The 14444-nt window shown below is 38.5% G+C and overlaps 1 protein-coding gene across 1 annotated transcript in view; it reads left to right on the top strand.

Annotated features, from left to right (window-relative positions):
* Nucleotides 1–14444, top strand: part of PTPN14 (protein tyrosine phosphatase non-receptor type 14) — a 122385-nt gene that overhangs the window by 81222 nt on the left and 26719 nt on the right. The window contains exons 6-12 of the mRNA XM_075496418.1: nt 1661–1731; nt 3479–3566; nt 6020–6108; nt 7757–7844; nt 8566–8648; nt 10960–11017; nt 14136–14214. Of these exons, the coding sequence (XP_075352533.1) occupies nt 1661–1731; nt 3479–3566; nt 6020–6108; nt 7757–7844; nt 8566–8648; nt 10960–11017; nt 14136–14214 (556 nt within the window). The remainder of the gene's footprint in view (nt 1–1660; nt 1732–3478; nt 3567–6019; nt 6109–7756; nt 7845–8565; nt 8649–10959; nt 11018–14135; nt 14215–14444) is intronic.

Raw genomic sequence — 14444 nt, 5'->3', positions numbered from 1 at the left:
CTTGTGTATAGTTGGTGGCTTATGAAGTCATGTATGATAGCCTAAGTGGGAAAGAAGGTGGCTGCAAATATAGACAAAGGAATGTGTTATCAAGCTGTCACTTTGTAAATTACTGAACTTCTGCAAAGTTCTTTCAATATACTGATATTATTTTTCTATTCAGAAGAAAATTAGGGGAGGGTTTAGCCCTCTAGATGAGCTTTCAGGTGGTTAATTTCTATATGGTTCAGCAGTTTACTCTTTGGGCCCATGTCCTAGAACGTCCATTTTTGAGTCAGCTGCCTACATGGTGTTATGGTCAGCTCTCCTCTGTTTTGCATACACTCACCTTGTGGTATCTTGCCTTTCATCCATGCTACTATTGCTAAATTTAACAAAATCAGCAAAGTGTCTGCTTCCTGCAGTCTTCAGAAACCTACTCTTAAAGCAACTGTTTCTCTACATTATTTCAACATGTTTCTTCAACATTTCTTTAACTACTTGTCTTTGCTCTTCTGGGGAGGAGTGGATAACGTAATAGTAAATATTTCACTGCAAGTTCAGTGACAGTTGCTAAGTGCTGCAGATATAAACTAGTCCTGAAGCAAGTGGGAGGATTTGAGTGAATCTCGGGCATAGAAAGAGCCTCCAACGAGAAGGTTGCTATAAATTCATTAGTGAAGTGAGCTGGTGGATGAGGGAGGGGCAGCTACATTTGTACTGTTTGATCTTAGGAGGCTACAATGTGTGTCAAATGGCATTTCTTCAGCAGGGAAAAGAACAAAGTTATGTACACAGTACACCCCACAGGTGTGTAGCTGTGCATAGGCATGTACCATGCCATTTTTCATTAGCATGCTACCACTTTCACATTTTTTTGTGGCAGAAGCAAATATCAGAGGGAGGGCCCCATTGAGCAAGAAACAGGCAGTGTATTTAAGTACATTACATGCAGCCTTAAGGCTTTTTAAAATAAAAATAAGAACTTTGAGGTTTTGCAAGAAAGTTGTTCAGCTTCTTTTTTTTTTTCCTTGAATTTATGAGCAGACTTCCTTTATTAACTCGCTCCCAATTATTTCAGAATTGTTTCTACCACACATTATTAAATTTGCAGAAGATAAAAATTTCTGTTCAGAAATGTGTTGCAAGCATAAAGTACATTTTATTATGTATTTGAAGAAGTAGCAAAACTTTCAATCCCTTCTAACATGGTGAAGGGAGTACCTGTAGGTTGCAGGAGAGAAAATAGCCATGACTTCATTTTCCATGGTCTATGCATTATTTTGGGCTGTTTTAAAAGGTATATATTAATTTGTAGACTTCCAGGTGTTTTTAAAGACTTGTTTGGTCCTTATCCAGGAAAAGATCTCTTATCCGTGCTGTACACTCTGTTCTCTATTTTGGAATAATGTGCACCTTACCCCTATTTTTGACAGTATCTTTTTACTCTCCCCTAAAAAAAGATATAAAAAAATCAGACCCTCGTGTTCTCCTTGCACATTTTCAGCATCCCGTGCTCTGAATTTTCAGTGCAGGTGGTGATAGGTTCTCTCTGTGTGACTACCTGGGGAGCATGAACAGGAAACAATCCTGAAACATCTGCCATCATAATTCCTGTCTTGCATTTTGTCGTCTCTCTTTTTGGATGACTAGTTTTCGATGCTACTTCATATTTTTACAGGAGTGGACCCAGGATGAAGCTGTCTTGGAGGAGCTGACTCAAAAGGTTGCTCAGGAGCACCGAACTCACAGGTGAGCTGACATGTTAAGATTCGGATTTTTTTTTTTTTTATTGTCATCATCCTCCTAGGACTTCCCTTCCTCCCCATGCTTTTCTGGCAGGGGTAAACTAACCTATCTTCATGTTACTATTATGCTACGTTTCGCTGGATTTTTAATTAGCCTGTTACAAAAGATTATTTGCCTCTTGTGAACACAAAATGCTGAGGAACTTAATCCCAAATAAACGAGCATTTGCACCATAAGGTTTAATGAGCATGTGTAACACTACTTGTGCTATGTAGTAGACTCCTTTCTCTTCTTGGTTTCATTTAAATCCTGATGATGAAAGACCCTGTGACTTGATCGGGGGTGGTCTGAGGGTCGGTCTGAGGGTTTTCTCTCATTCAAGAGAGAGGGGGATACACATGCTCTCAATGTAATGGAAATGAAAATGACAGGAGTTGGGTTTTAAGTCTAGTGGTGGAAAAGATACAATATGCTGTTACCACTTAATGCGCTAGCAGTGTATGTATTAGTGCTTCCGTACAAGTACCTTCTTTGTAAGGAGGCTTCTTTTGTGTTATCTAGGTGTTTTGGTGGTGGAAGAATTCAAACCTCTAGAGTGCTGTTCTTAGAAAAATGGCAGCGCCTATATGTCATTGGAAATAATCTTTTGTATTATATTATGGATTTGAATGTAAAGCTTTATTACATGAAATGCAATAGGAGTATTATGTGAAGGGTGCAGCACTCCCCATTATATGACAGAAAATGGTTGTAAAGGGGCAAATACCAGTCTCTGAGTCTAAGGCTATTCTCAGTCTGAGTTTCAATGCAAGCTTGGGCCTTTGATGCAACTAAAGGGTTAGCTTCCAAGCTGGCCATGAACAGGCCTGGTTCTGTTCTTCTCTCTCTGCCATGGGTTGCTTCTGTGATCTTGGTTCACTCACAGCCTTGAAAGGAAAGATTTCCCCCCCCGCTGTGCTCTTTAGCACTATTTCTGCAACACGAAGAACAAATACTTATCCTCACTTCAGCCGGTAGATCACATTCCTCCTCCTTTCTCTCCCTCTTTCTCCCAAGTCTTTGTCTGGTTCCTGTATTTCTGTAAGCTGTGGTAGGGAGGAGCAAAGAGGAGAAACATTAATCGTGGCCTTCTTTTGGAGCAACCTGCAATCTATTCTGACCTGCTTTTGAGAACTGAAATCTGTCTGAATTCCTGAGCTGTGACAGCAGCATGTGTAGACACGTGTGTAAAAGTTTTCAGGTGGTTTGTTCTCTATTATGAAAGAGAATCTGCTCAACATTTGATTTAGCGCCTGTGTTTTTGGACAGCCAACATGAAAATGTAGGTCTTCCCTTTCAAGTAATTTTAAGCAACTTCAGTGGATTTGTATACTATTTATGTAAATTAGGACCCCTATGGTTCAAATTGGCCATCCAGAACTAGACACAACCTGATGCAATGGCCTGATATTTTAATAAAGCTGGAAAATATTTTATGTGTGCAGAAGAAACTGAGTAATATGATCAGTTCAGTTTGTTCCTCTTGTAATTTGAACTGTGCTTTGTACCTTACCTTAGCAACATTTAGTAAAATTCCTCCCCTTGCTGATTATGATCCTAATGTTGAAAGTTAGTTTTGTGTTGTGCATTTCTAGGCAGCATCTCCAAAGCGTCTTCTAAAGTGGTTTGTGAATATCTGATTTTTTCACTAGTATTTTTTGTGTGCATATAATATTGAACCATTTTCTGCCTTTTGTTGCTCTAATTGCAGTGGCATTACAGCAGCAGAAGCTGAGCTAATGTACATCAATGAAGTGGAACGCCTTGATGGGTTTGGACAGGAAATTTTCCCTGTGAAGGTATGTTAGTGTATATTATAAAAGAACCTCTGAATCAAACGATGCAGGAGTCTGCAGCAACCTTTGGAACGCATGCAAGTCGTGTTTGTCCAAAAGAGACAGGACTTGTTTAACTGTTCTGGAGGGTGAAATGACTGCTGGTAGTTTGAATGGACATTGCAGCATGAGGGTATCCGAGGCCTGTAGTGCTACTTCTCTTCCACCAAAATGCTTTTCACGGAAGAGGTTGCTATGTGCTAGGGCCTACTCACTTGGGAAGCAGAGATGCTCCTTGCTTTTCTTTGAGTGCTGTCTGAGGGAGAGTGGCTGGGGAAAATGAACCTCAGCTCTGGTCATCTTTAACAGGATAGGAAGATAAGACCTTTTCATGTCTTTCTAAGTTGCTATTTCCCAAGTATTAACTTTACCTTTCCTTAGTTTCTTACATGTGCACACAGGCCCTCCACACATTTAAAATTAAGGGAAGGTTTCAAGGTTTATTTTGCGTTCGTAGTCACTTTCCCTTTGCTGGAAACCCCTTTCTGCCATGGACACTCTGCCTGGCCTTATGGAGCACGTGGCACCATGATAAAGTTGTGCTGAGAAACTGAAAACTGCTGTTACCAACATGAGCCATTTCTCTTTGCTAACCAACCCAGCCCCCGTAAGTGGTGGACTACTAGCAGTTTTTCTGCTAGTTAAAGTTGACCTGGAATTTAGAAACAAATCCAGCAAACAAAACCCCACATCAAACAAAAAAGCTTTATGCTGAAGTAAAAATTGATCCTTTGGCCAGTCTCAAAATCGGCCTGAAGGGAAGGAGCTGAATGGCCAAAAAACACCCCCTACCCACCAACAAAAATTATAGAATGTTTATTGCCAATGAATGAAATCGGTGTTTTCTTCAAGTGAATTCAGATTAATGCTGCATGCTGCTGCAAAGGATTTCTGTGTTGGAATTGTCATTAGATATTATTGCATGTCAGTAATAAGTATAAACAGCGGACTGGGTGCTCTGCAAAATTGCAGGAAGATGTTGCCCTTGTATCAGAGCAGCGTGCTGGCCTTGTAGACAAATAGAATTGCATTCAAAGGGAAAAATGAAAGATTTCTCTTTTGTTCCTGATAGAAACTGCTATTAGAAATATGTTTCTCTTTCTTTCTATATAGCTATTTGTGTGTATACACACACACACGTATATGTGTACAAATACATATATTTTTCCCAATCTCTCTGCCTTCTAAAGCTGCCTCTGGGACAAGGCAGAGGAATGTGTAGTCCTCTAATCAGACTAAGCTGAAGACTGTCAGCCGCAGGACCTCTGCTGACTTGTAGTATATGTGGAAGAATGCTGCTGTATGTGGCGCTGAGAATCAGTGCATAGGCTGAAAATTGGCAGCCATCATTTGTTTGCAAAAGGCCTAACACTTAGTAGTTAGAAACAGGTGCAGATACTCCATTTTTGCCTTCTGGGGACCAAGTACAGCAAGGCCAGGAGAGCAGCTCTGATCTATTAAAATGCAGGGACACCTGATGGTTTCTAGAATTTGCTCATGTGTAGTGTATTAACTTCTCTCATATGCTTTCTTCTGCAACTGCAGTCTTTGTGTTAGCATTATTTTTATTTACCACTTTAAAGTGTGAATCAATTACTATATATGCGGCTGAGGGGGAGTTGTTTTTGTTGATAAATGTAGAAAAACCTCTTTGTCAACAGTATTAAGCTTTTGTAGCAAAAAAAGAAAAAGCATTTTTAAGAAAACAACTGATTGCAAAATGGAACAGGAGCACATGGTTTTCAAACAGGAGCCTGCAAGGAGACATGGGTAGGCGCAAAAACAATAGAACTTCTGAAAAACAGTGCAAGAACAGTGGACATTATGTGGTACATGCAGATGAATATTTAACTCCATAATTGAAAAACAGTGGAGGATGTGTATCTATACAGATACAAGTGCTTCTAGAGTGACATGCTGTGAACTTCTACGTGGAGTACTTAAAGGAGCAACCGTGAAGGGTATAGGTTTTGAGAGGGATTCCATCTCCAGGTGTGGCTTTCTGAAATCTCAACATGTTTTAACAGGTGACTGGAGAAATGCTGTGAATGTGAAAGAGGACTATCGCTTTTGGTAGTCATATGGGCTCTAGATAGCTATAAGCACGATGACAGGGAATGTGGGGTATTATACAATAAATGCCAGTTTGTGGTGCGTGTGTTGTTTGATAGAGGAGAACTTTGGGCTCGTTTAGCCTTCGTCTGTTCTTGCTAATCAACAGAATGAATCCAGTTAAGTGCTAACTGCTTTGAAATAACAAAAATCAGAGTCCAATCAAGCAGCAAAATATAGATTAGTCAAGGGTTAGTCCTGCATTCATCCTGAAGAAGGGCTTCTGTTTGGTAGTTCAGCATGTATTCATATGCATGTATTGGCCAGTTTCTTTATTAAACTAAATATATATCCTTTCTCTGCAGGATAATCATGGAAATGACATACACCTCGGGATTTTCTTCATGGGAATCTTAATAAAAAACAGAATTGGAAGGACAACTGTGATTTATAGGTAAAAACTAGGGTCTTCTGTATTTAAAGCAAGTTTCTTTTCAGAGCTCCATGTGTGGGGTTTTTTCTTTACTTACATATGTGACTTCAATAGTGCCAATCCTCTAACTGAGAAGTAGTCACCTCACTGTTTTCAGGATTGGCCTCTTGGCTGTAAGAGATGTGATAAAGAATAATTTCTGATGTCTGTGAATGGGTTTGACGGCAAGAAAGACGTAGTTGTCTGTCATGTATCTTGTTCTACTTACAAGACTTTGATCCCTTTTCTTTTCTTGCCTTTATGTCTGCTGCTTTGATGCTTCTGAATGCAAATCTGTTAAACCTCACGGTTGGCAGCCTAGGCACTCAACATTTCTGAAAATCTGGTTGCCATATTTAGGTGTCCCACTAAAAAAAAGCTGAACTTTCTAATTCCGTACTTTTGAAAATCCTGGCTGTGTCACTTGTTTATTTGTTCTGCTGTTTATTTTGGTTATTAAGAATCACTCAAGCCTTTCCATTAACTTTCTTTTGTGGGTTTTCTTCCTTCTTATAAAAGTTTGTTCTGTATGAAAATGTTGCTAGAAATCTCCATGATTCCAGGGAAGCTAGGGTTTCACTCATTCCTCTTTGCTACTGTTCTGGTGGGTATTTCCATTACTGTCAGTGTTAACCTGAACTGGATTTTAACTAGTCCCTGTTATTAGAATGTGAACATTTGTGCAGCCAAAAAATTGTGGTTTATGAGAAGCACTAATTTTTAGTCAGTAGCTAAGGCTTGTATCAGACTTAAGCTGGAACGTTGGGGTTTTTTGCCTTAAAAGGGCTTTCAGTGGTCATCTTCAAAAATATTAGGGCTCCCTTTTCCACGTAGCTGATGTTTTGCTTATTTAATTTTGAGAAGAAATTAGATAAACCATTAACTGTTCTGGGTGACAAAAGCAAGAAGTTTCTTTACATGTAGAAGTGACAGTTGCTGCTGGGATCCTTACTCTTTGGAAATATGCACTTCAAGCATCCTGCCATGACATGAAGAGGAATGCATGCTGCAAACAGAACAAACAAGTCCTTTCCATCCCCATGGATTGCATGCAATGTACGCAAATGTCTGTCAGCTATTTGTAAGAAGATTATAACTCTGGTCTTGGGTAACCTGACAATTACTTGGAAAAAAAGATTGCAAACATAAAACCAGAGTATTAATGTGGTATGCATAGCGTACATAACCATGTTGTCAACTTAGCCTTCTTTAGGAAGAATTGGCACTGGAGGAAAGTTGGAAACAGCATTGGGAGCCCAATGGCACTATTAAATAAAAAATAAAAAATTTCTATTACATGTGGCTAAAATCAGTCAGTTCAAAATTGCCACAGTTCAGTATAATGTTTATCATTAATGTATTTTCAATGTATCTTCTATTGTGAGTCTTCAAATTGGTGTTTTTAAAGAGAGCTTTTAACTCTCCTGCTTTGGATTAAGAGCTGAATATCTGTTTCTCCTTTAATCAGAGCATGACTTCCTTATTTTCCTGACCATGTTTCTTCATCAAACAGCTACTGAAAAGCTTTCCCATAAAACAAGACTAATGTTGACTAAGGGATTCTTAATGTGTTTGTGAAATGTTTGAATGTATGTGTTGGCAAACTCTACCGCATTTTTTTACTCTACAGGTGGAATGACATTGGGAATATAGCACATAACAAGTCTTCGATTGTTCTGGAGTTGATCAACAAAGAAGAGAATGTGCTCTTTCACACAGTAAGAAAAAGATCTAATCAGTGTCATCAAGAAAGCTGCTTATATAAAAAAATAAACATTTAAAATTCCACTTTCCCAAAGGGGCTTACTCGCCATAAGTCCCCCCCCCCGCCCTGCAAATTTCACATTTTACTTTATGCAGAGAGTGAAATTAACTTCATTTAGCTACCGGTATTTGTATTCTCTTTCAAGCATCCCAAAGTACACTATGCTGGGAAGTCTGCAAAAAAGTGAAGTGCTTGTTGGATGAAACATCCATAGTGCCACACTGTCTTTCATGCTGGCATAAATATAGCAGCATAAGCAGTTGTAGAAACTGGGCATAAGCTACCATGCGTGCACATACTGGAACTCAGAGGGTTGCAGTGCTGTTCTGTGCTATTTAAAATCACTCCACATCTCCCTGAATCAAGGCTGGGATAGAAACTGGACCAGCAAGCTTGAGCTTTTTTTTTTTTGTCCCTCCTCCCCTCCCACTGTGACTTAGCAGTGAAGTGGCAGCATGTAAAGGCATGCCACTGTATTTCAGTAATTCAATGCCTTGAATGCTCTTGAGGGCACTAGACATGTTCTTGGCAGCCAGATTCTGTACATGACAGACCTTACCAAGTGTTACTGCAATTGGATTTTTAAAGCACTTCTTTGTTATGTCTTGGTAAGAATAACAAAAGGAATGATCACATATATATTTTTTTTTCCTATTTTTTTCTTGTGTTTAAAGGATGATCTTGAAAATGCCAAATATATTTCACGGCTGTTTGCAGCAAGACACAAGTTTTACAAACAGAACAAAATCTGCACAGAGTGAGTACTCTTTCTTCAGAGTTGTTTTCTGACACCCTGCTTTGGAATTGCTCTGAGTTTTGGTGTGTCTGGTTTTGTTCGTTTTTTCTAGTCACTTGTGTCAGTTATTCTTTTCCCTTTTCCCTTTTTTTCTTGTTTTGTTTTAATCACCAGCAAGAACAGAGAATTGAGAATGAAATTTCACTGTGAGGCTTGATGCTCCCCAAGCAGCCAAATCTGACAAAGAGTCTTAAATTGAAGCTCTTGGTCTCTGCCATTCATAACCCAGAGTATTAGTATAAACTGGAATGAAAGGTGACATATGTTAACATGACAAAATGTGAGTTGCAGTAGCATTTTGAAGATGCGCTACCCATCTAGCAGCGAAGGTCAGTGGAAAGCACAGGTTGTCATGTTCTAATTTGAGCAGTATAATTTATCTGCTTCTTACGTCCACCAAACAAGGGAGGACACCTGGGAACGTTAATCTGCGTAGCCATACTAGCACAACACAGCAGAGATTGTAAATCTGAACCCAAAGTGTCCTTTAGGCTCTACTTTGAGCACTTATTAAGGAACTGGCCTTGAGCTAGTCCTCTCACATAGGTGGATTCATCCTAACTGAAGGAGGAATTCATGAGACTTTAGTTATAAGTCAAAAGTCAGGTTTATTAGCTGAGTATGTTTCATTTATATCAGCACACAGCAATTTAGTTTGAGATAAATTTTGCTTTGAGAAGTTTAGAGTTTTGAGAAACTTTCATGGCGTGCAGGATTTGTATAGCAATGAGAACATGAATGCCTTGCAGAACTTATCAGCTTGGTTAGCTGGAAAGATATGAAGAAGTTCATCTCTATCAACAGCTCTATTTAGAGCTGGACATCCCATCTGTTTAGCTGGGTAATGCCATCTGTTGGAAAATAAAGCCAAAATGATGAAGGGAAGGTTGGAAGGTCTAGCTTTCTAATATTACATATGCACACAATGTATTAATATACGGTGAGTTAGAGTATTGGAGAGACAAATGAGGTGAACTGCATAGAGTGATCTTTTCACTTACAGAAAAGAGATTAGATTTCAGATGGCATTTACAGTTCTTAGGAGGTGAGTGGAAGACCAGAAAAGACATTTCTTAGCAGCATATAATGCGTTTCAGTAGTCCAATACTAAATTTAATTTTAATGGCTTCAGAGGAATTGAGTTCAAAGGAAGCTTCTGATTGTCTCCCACGTGACAGTCAAGAAAGAAAACAAAATACCATAGTCTGTCATCTTGGAATACTTCCCCTTTGAAGCTGTATATTGGGGTCAACAGAGAGGACTGTTCTGTTACTGTTCATAATCCAGACTGCAGAAGCAATAGGTTTTGATCGTGTTTATTTCTAAACACTGAGCCATGTGGGTACCATGAACTGGGTGTATGTAGTGGCTTCATATACAACTTACAACTATTTGGGCTAATAAAGATAGAGAATGTCATGAGGTCATTGAGTGAAATAACTGGAATTTAAATGTATTTTTGCCATTAGAACAGCCCTCCTTCTTACCACAGTCTCATGTGGTATCAGCTTCTGTGTTAGAGCCACAGATATTGATGACAGCATATGCCAATATGTGTTTTCTAGCCAAATAATTTTCCTGCCCTCTGTTAAAATGATAGTTGTTTGTTTTCCTGTGTGCATTTCCTCTAATCGCACATAACATCATTCACCAGATCAGAAACTGTAAGAGGACAAATTCCACCTTTCCTCTCTTCACGTAAGCACTATATTTCTGCCTCCTTCAACTTGTTTCTTTCCCTTCCTCATTTTTTTCCTCCTACACTCCTTGTTCCTTCCACTGCACCTGGCTACTCTAACATTGTATGTGGCTCTGCTAGTATTATCTAACCAGTTGCTTTTTTTTTTTTTTTTCCCCCTCCTGATCTGTGCACATTGCTTTGGAGTGATTGCTATGAATTTCATAAAATTGTCATTGTTTTAATGTTCACCTTAAGTCACCTTAGACTGTGCCTGTGTGCCACATTCAGTTTTTATTGCTTGAGAGTTGTTTGTTTGATTCATTTTTAAACCAGAGTTTTTCTTTCTTGTGTTTCCAAGTAAGCCAAATAGGATAATGAACAGAAGGCATGTATATTTTGGAACTGGAATGCTTTCTGTATTTAGAGAAGGACCTGAATTATTTTCATTTATTCATATTTTTAAAAATCTCATTAATGAGCAATACTTAACAGATTCTTCATCTCTCTTCCCCCCCCCCCCCCCCATTCATTCTTGAATCAGAATTGAAATATTGTAGTTTCTAGTATTTCTCTTTACTTTTTCTTCCACAGACAATCAAGTTCTCCTCCTCCTATCCGACGACGGCCCACTTGGAGTAGGTCATCCTTGGTATGTGCCATGGTGGGGTCTTTAAGAATGTCTATACCATTTCTAATGGGATGGGGCATTGTGTAAGATGGAATACTTTCTGAATTTCAATTAACTCATTTGTTGTAGGCAATATGATTGGAATGAGTTTCAAGGGCGTGGCTGCCCAGGCTGATTAATTTAACTGGATAATATCACCACTGAGTATTAAAAATTACAGTCTTCAAGGCATTATATTTTTATTTGCCCTGCAGAAACTGAGCATCTTTTCACTGGATTGAGGTTCTATTCAATATGTAAAGAAAATAATCCTCTAGGAAGAATTTGACCTGTCTTGTGCTGTGTACGTCAAAACCTAGTCATTACCTAATTTTGCAGCTTCTCCTTTTGTGTTTCTTCCATTCTTCATGTTTTTGTATAAAGTCTACTTACAATTTATCAACGTCTTGGGTTAAGAGCCTATTTCCTGTGTGAAGTTACTGTGATTTTAAGTAAAACTATTATAATCAGTACAGGATTGTGATTCAGATTTTTTCTTAAACTGTGTTTGTTTCCATTTAACTAATCTCCATAAATACTGTAAATCTGACAAAACTGGATAACTTTTTCCTGAAATCTTTACCAAAACCATCTGTGGGAATATTTTTTCCTGGTCAGCTCTAAGGACACTATTTTGGATCCAATTTTAACATCTAGTATGTCAGTATTTCTTACAGTAATTCAGAACCCCTTAAATAAGAGTAGCAACAGCACTGCTGGTCCCTTAGACAGACGGCAATGTTATCTGTATTCAGGTTGCCAGTTTTCATTTGTGATATAGGTTATACCTGCTTTGTAGACCTTTCCAGAGTGATAACTCCATTCACCTATTGCTACGAGGTGGAAAGCTAATGTGGGTAGGAGTGTTTTCTTGACATATCCCCATGGTGTGGTTCCAGCTTGTGAAAATGTTCCAAAATTAAGCTTAAGCAGGTATTGATATTAGGATAGCTTTATCTTTGCAGATTTCAGCACGGGCTGTTTTCCTGTATGCGTATATATGGTCCGTTAGATCTAAAAGTTGCATTCTGTGTTTCCCAGCCGTTGGCAGGAAAGGTGTTGTAGCTGGCTCTGGATTTCTTTGTCCTTTCATTCTTAGCATGTTTCTAAGGTGTCACGATGCAATACACAGGCTGTGTATTACATTCTCTGAGGCATATTTACAGTATTTTTGGTATCTGCTAGTTTGGTCCCTGGAGAAGACTATGAAAAACTGAAGGTGAAGAAATGTGCTTTGCATTCTTATGCTATGGCCTTAGATATATTCCAAAGGGAAGAAGAGAGCTGTCTTCTATATTAGATATGAAAAATGGAAATCTATTTTTTCAAAGGAAAAACAAACCCTACTGCCTCTTTGTGTTTTGAACACAAGCATGCAACAAGTTTAAAAAAAAAAAAAAAAACCAGTCTCAGGAAGATCAAGAGGAGGAATATGTGCTCATCAATTAAAAAGTGAACTGGGCTGCTAACAGTTCACATTGAACTTTCAGCTGCTTTTTTCATTATTGTTTTGTTAACTTGTTGGAACAGTTCTCTTTGGGGAGGAAAAAAAAAAGCCCTCCTGACTGTCTGCACTGTACATACCTTTATACACCTACCTTTTCATTTGTCTTGTATGGTAATAAATCAGTAGGCATAAATGGGAAGTGAAGTGGGATCTTTGGGGTGAGGCTCTGCCACTTCACTGAGGATCATGTTCATTACTTTCAGATTAAGATCCTTTATATGGTTTTGGTATCGTGGTGAACCTGTATTTTATTAACTATTACTTTAAAACCATTTTATGCTGTTTCGTTTTCCTGTCAGGCCACCCAATGATGCTGGTTTTCCAGCAAAACCTCCTCAGTGTAGGAGATCTTAATATGATGATATGTTTAATTAGCTGACTTTTTAAAAAAAAAAAAAAAAAATCCAAGCAATCCTTAAGTTGGATAATGATGTCCTGCAGACCTCAGCTTCTCCTGTTTTGTCAGAAGAGGCAGATGGGCCTTAAAAAAAAAAAAAAAAAAGGCAAGAGTAGGGTTTTATACCCTTGGAAGTAATTTTAGTAACAGCAATATTTCCTGCCATATTCCAGCTCTGGCTTAACACAGCCATTTTGTATGCAAGAATTCATACGTGTGCTCAGTTCTTTGATTCTCATTCCTTCTCCCCATTTACATAGAAAACATAAATTTAACCCCTTCCCCACCCCCGCTTCAGTAGCTAACTTGCATGGTGCTCATTTTGTGCATGTGCATGCAAAGGCAAATTATTTGGTGTTTCTTTTTTGCCTTGGGCATCCACAGTATTCCTTAATAGTTTGAACTACTTGAATCAGCCTCGATGAAAAGCACTTATTCTGCTGTAAAGGAAGACACATTCACAAGACAAGAGTGTCTTCCTTCTCTTTCTGCTTAGTTCGTATATCAAAGTATGTTTTCATAAACTTTGTTCAGCAGCACCAGACAGGACATTACAGTGCAGGTGGTAAAATGTGATTGCAAAATGCATTGGTTTACCAATGGACAAAGCTGGTGGATACAACGTCAGCTGTGATTTATTTTGCTGTAAATGATTCTGCTGATTTAATGCTGAATTGCCCCTGTGAAAAAGTTGTTGCAGTGCAGATTGTTGGAGGAAGGCTCCAATTCATTATCTAGGGAATCCGATATTCATGTAATTTGCAGAGTTATTTTAAGTCCATATGTGTTCCTATTGCTTGTATAACAGTGTTCTAGGTCCTTGAATTTGTTCCATCTCCTGCTTTCTTCCGATTAGGTACTTGTTTTGTTTTAATTCTTCAAGGGCAAGGGCTTTTAATAAACTTTTGAAAAGTTCTAAGTGAGCTGGGAGTCTGGATGTTGTTTTCTGAAGTGGTTGAGCTTAAAGGAGTCTTAACTGGTCAGCTTTGGGCTCTGTAACAAAATTTAGCAAACAATTTACAAAATGTTGTTCTCTGTTCCATAAAGAAATGCCAAGCCATGTGTCTTTGGCTGGGTAAGAAATAGCAGTATTCGGTGGAAAGGGCATAGAACCGCTTTTCCTGTTTCAGCTGCAAAAATTGTAGCAAACGAAGTTCCTAATGTGTTTTTTTTTTTTTTTTTCCTTTTTATTTCAGCCAAGACAACATCCATTTATACTGCCTCCTATGCATGTCCAGTGTGGAGAACACTACACTGAAACACATAATTCACAAGGTACTTAGAGCATATATTTTTCCTTTAATGGACTTCAATTTTATGTGTATGCAAAGAAGCTCCTACCCCTTATGCCTAGATTTCTAATGCCGTCATGGTCAAATGGGAGTTGCTGCTGGAGGAGAGCTAGCAGTTTTATAGTTAATGTTGCAGTAAGTCTTCTGTTTAAAGTCCAATTTCAGTTTTCAAATTTATCTAAAATGTCTGTGCATGATTATATGGACCTTAAA

This window comes from Mycteria americana, chromosome 3 (genome assembly GCF_035582795.1).
Source record: "Mycteria americana isolate JAX WOST 10 ecotype Jacksonville Zoo and Gardens chromosome 3, USCA_MyAme_1.0, whole genome shotgun sequence".
NCBI classification, from domain to species: Eukaryota; Metazoa; Chordata; class Aves; order Ciconiiformes; family Ciconiidae; genus Mycteria; species Mycteria americana.
This window is presented reverse-complemented; position numbering and strand designations above follow the sequence as displayed.